The sequence below is a fragment of the Echinops telfairi genome, unplaced genomic scaffold (genome assembly GCF_000313985.2).
Source record: "Echinops telfairi isolate 266 unplaced genomic scaffold, ASM31398v2 ScPeMD7_7469;HRSCAF=8507_1, whole genome shotgun sequence".
Classification (NCBI taxonomy): Eukaryota; Metazoa; Chordata; class Mammalia; order Afrosoricida; family Tenrecidae; genus Echinops; species Echinops telfairi.
In genome coordinates, this window is record NW_022111373.1 from 23,854,995 (window position 1) to 23,859,090 (window position 4,096).

The window sequence follows — 4,096 nt, forward strand, 5'->3', positions numbered from 1 at the left end:
GTGATCACACAGGTTGATATGTTGTTCCATGTGGGCTTTGTTGCTTCTGAGCTAGATGGCCGCTTGTTTACCTTCAAGCTTTTAAGACCCCAGATGCTGTATCTTTTGATAGCCGGGCACCATCAGCTTTCTTCACCACATTTGCTTATTCACCCGCTTTGTCTTCAGCGATTGAGACACAATCTTTTTGATGGAAAGAGGATATTAGAACTCTCTGATGAAGGTCAAGACTACAGCTTTCAGCATGAATTCCACCTCAACAAAAAGAAAGCAAAAACTCTCACAATTGGACTAATATGTAACATCAGGCTACATGCAGAAGAGATTGAAGTTTTCAAGGACTTAATTTTTCTTGGATCCATAATCAGTGTCCATAGTAACAGCAGTCAAGAAATCAAATGACTTATTAAATCTACTGCAAAAGACTTCTTTAAAGTGTTAAGAAGCAAAGTCATCACTTTGAAATCTACGATGCACCTGGCCCATGCCACGGTATTTTCAATTGCTTCACATTCATGAGAAGGCTAGGCAATGAATAAGAAGACTAAAGAAAGAATTAATGCCTTCAGATTATAATGTTGGTAAAACATACTAAATATAACATGGACTGCCAGAAGAGCAAACAAATCTGTCCTGGAAGAAGTACAGTCAGAACGTTCCTTTGAAGCAAGGAAAGGGAGACTTTGTCCCACATACTTCAGAGATGAGGGACCAGGTACCAGGAGAAGAGCATCATGCTAAGTACAATGTCTACAGAAAAGAGAAAGACCCTCGGTACGATGGAACGAACACAAACACAGGATTGAGCACCATTTCATCCTGTTGTAGACTGGGTCATTTTGATTAGGGACCAACCGATGGCACCTAACAACAACAAAACACTCCTATATAAAAGTCATTGAATTAAGGAGCTGGTGGGCTTTACAACATGAAACCTTGAAACTGGCAGGGTGACCTAAGCCATATGCTCTAAATTTCACATTTTATCTACAGAACCCCTAAATCCCAAATTCACTGCCATAGAGTCAATGCTGATTCATAGTGACACAACAAGGCAGGACAGAGTTTCCAAGATTGTAACTCTTTACAGGAGTAGAACCCCCCATTTTTCTCCTGTGGAGTGGCTGTTGATTTCAAATCACTGACCTTTTGGATCACAGCACTATGCACAACCAGTACACCATTGGTAACTAGTAAATAGTGGCTGTCACATATCTCAAAGAATTATAATATTATATAAGTTATACAGAACTGCATTAAGCATAAAATAGTATACGATGTTATTGAAGATGATTGAGCTTCTACTTGAACATTTACCCTATTTGGTGAAATAATTTTCTGAGAGGAAAAGGAGGAAGGAAAGCATTCTTCACATGTAAATCACATCATAGGACTTGTGAAATTGGTGATGAGAGGGGTGGGACTGACCATCCTTGACAAGACCATTGAAAATTTTAATGGTGCTCGGTTTCTTTGGTTCTGTGTATTAGTCTGTTCTATCCTTTCAGTATCAGAGCTCCAGTAGATCCTACATACATCACTACAAAAAAATTATTTTAGTTCTTCTGTGTATCAGATTTTGCTTAATTTTCTTTTCAAGTGAAAGTATATTATTCTGGCCAAACTAAATAAAAATTGTCTTAAACAATGCTAAATCCATTAATTGGAGTAAAAATAGGACTCTTACACATGGGATTAAAGCATTTTTAATTTTACATACCACAGATGCTCCTCTGCCAGTCTGTGTACTACCAAGCCATGGCATGTTGATTGGAGTGCCAGGATTACTGTGTGTATATGGAGTTGTACCCTGAACGGCTGTTAAATCATCACGAGCATGTATAACCAAGAAATCTTCTGAGCTACAAAAGAATCAATGAAAATAACTATCAGATTTTATTCTTGTGCAGCTGACTGTTGTAATATCTATATCTACATTTTCTTTTTAATTTGCTTTCAGTTCTTTCTCCTAAGTTATAAACAATGCCTTCATATCTAAATGATTTCAGATCCTTTCACTCACTTCCTTTAAATCTTCAATTCCCTTCGATGCTTCTGCTTTCCCCTTTTAACAGTTTAGTACACAGTAGCCCCAACTTTGCTTACCACTCAATAATGTGACTTTAGAGAATCTTTTGAAAGCTAGAGTTCATTAGCTATAGACATTTATACGACAAAGTTATTACTGAGTAGAAATAAAGAATATAGGTACCTTTTGGCTTCCATTTCTACATCATCATCCACCCAAGTATAGATCTGTGTAGCTAGAATCCCTGAAACATCTAATTCTTGAACGTCATGGCTGGAAGCAATTGCAATGCAGTTTCTATTTGCCTGAGATAGAAAACAAACATATAATAAAAAAAGCACAACATATAAGTCATAGCTGAACATGGAAATTAACATCTATAAATTGCAATGTTAATCATAGACTACATATTCTTATACATATAATTTTATCAATTAAAAATTTTAGCACAATATTCAGAAGTTATGTCCAACTATAAATGGTAATAGAAGTACCACTTTATTTCCTTTCCTAGGATTGACTCTGTAGTCTGCAAGAATGCTATGATAAACCCAAGGAAGCACAACACAAAAATGTTGAGGGAGATGCTGAAGAAAAGGTAAGAAAACGTGTGGGAGATAAGGAACTTCAAATTATAAAAATAACGGTTAATTGTTCAAATTATTAACTCCTCAATCTTCTACTAGGAAAAAAAAGTAGGAAAGTGTGCTATAAATAACTAAATTTTAAGCTTGTCTTTGGTTCCTGTCTTTATTATCTAAAACCTCCAGGCAACATTTCAGAGTATGTACATATTTATCATGGACTGCCAGGCCACAAAGAACATCTGAATAGCTAACTTCTGGAAGGGAAAGGGGCAAGATTTGGTAAGTTCTGCATACACAATGAGGCTCTAATGAAGCAGAGAAAAGCTTGGAGAAGTTCATAGAACTTCATGGTTAGTGAAAGACACTGTTACAAGTTGGAGGACAATGTTCCATTTCAGGGATATAGCAATTGGAAATACCAACCACTCTATGAGAAAAATATGAGCTGTTTTGCTCCCTAAAATTACATCTAGTCTATAATTTTATAGAACACCCATACAGGGAATTCTACTCTGTTTTATAGGGCCAACATGAATCATATTTGATTCAATGGCAGTTCGTTTGTTTTGGTAATTAAATCTTATTGTGATTTTTTTCTTTCTAAATGTGGATTAAGTGAAAAATCTTCCTTATTCAATGGGAATAAACAAAATCAGTAAGACATAAGTTAAAAAAAAGGGTGTGGAGGAATACTGAAGAATTGGTACATTTGAATTGTGGTGCTGGCAAAGAATAGTGAAAGTACCATGGACTGCTAAAAAACAAACAGATCTGTCTTGGAAGGACTGCCAGAGTGCTCCTCAGAGGTAAGAGTGGCAAGGCTTTGTCTTACATACTTGGGACGTCAGGAGACACTAGTCCCTAATGAAGGACATCATATTTGGTAAAGTGGAGGAGCAGTGAAAAAGAGGAAGGCTCTCATAGAGATGGATTGATACAGTGGCTACCACAAAGGGCTCAGGCTTAGGAACAATTGTGAAGATGGACTGGGAAATATTTTGTTCTGTTGTGCATACAGTTATTAGTGGTTGTGACTGTTTTAATGCCAAGCAAAAATTGTCCATGCAACAAGCAAAAATTGTCCATGATGAATTGAATTGTATTTCCCAAACTAAACAAGTACTGCAATCTTAACCTTTGTACCAGTGAATGTGATCCTTTCCAGAAATAAAAGTTCTCTTTTGTTATGTTAATACATACCAGAGTAAGGTGGCTCCTAAATCTAATCACTTCTGAGTTACTTGTGGGGAACAGAAGGAATTCTCTTGTCTCCCCAAAATATGTACCAAACTTAGCTGCTTAAGTAGGTCAGAGGTTATTCTCCTTGACATTGGCCATCTGTAGTGGCTAGACCATTAGTCTGACTCACCCTGAATAAGACCCACTCCCTTCTGATAAGGATAATGGTGGTCTATTCACTTGCAGGGATACCAGAGAGGGCAAACCCGCCCAAGGGTGACCAAGGTTAGTTAGCCATTAT

At 37.0% G+C, this 4,096-nt stretch overlaps 1 protein-coding gene across 2 annotated transcripts in view; it reads right to left on the reverse strand.

The window, feature by feature from the left end:
- The window catches only part of DMXL1 (Dmx like 1), a 185,359-nt gene that overhangs the window by 21,844 nt on the left and 159,419 nt on the right, over positions 1-4,096 (reverse strand). For both annotated transcript variants that reach the window (XM_004696573.4, XM_045285386.1), the window contains 2 exons: positions 2,213-2,334; positions 1,721-1,862 (listed from right to left, as the gene is read on the reverse strand). In XM_004696573.4, coding sequence (XP_004696630.1) covers positions 1,721-1,862; positions 2,213-2,334 — 264 coding nt within the window. The remainder of the gene's footprint in view (positions 1-1,720; positions 1,863-2,212; positions 2,335-4,096) is intronic.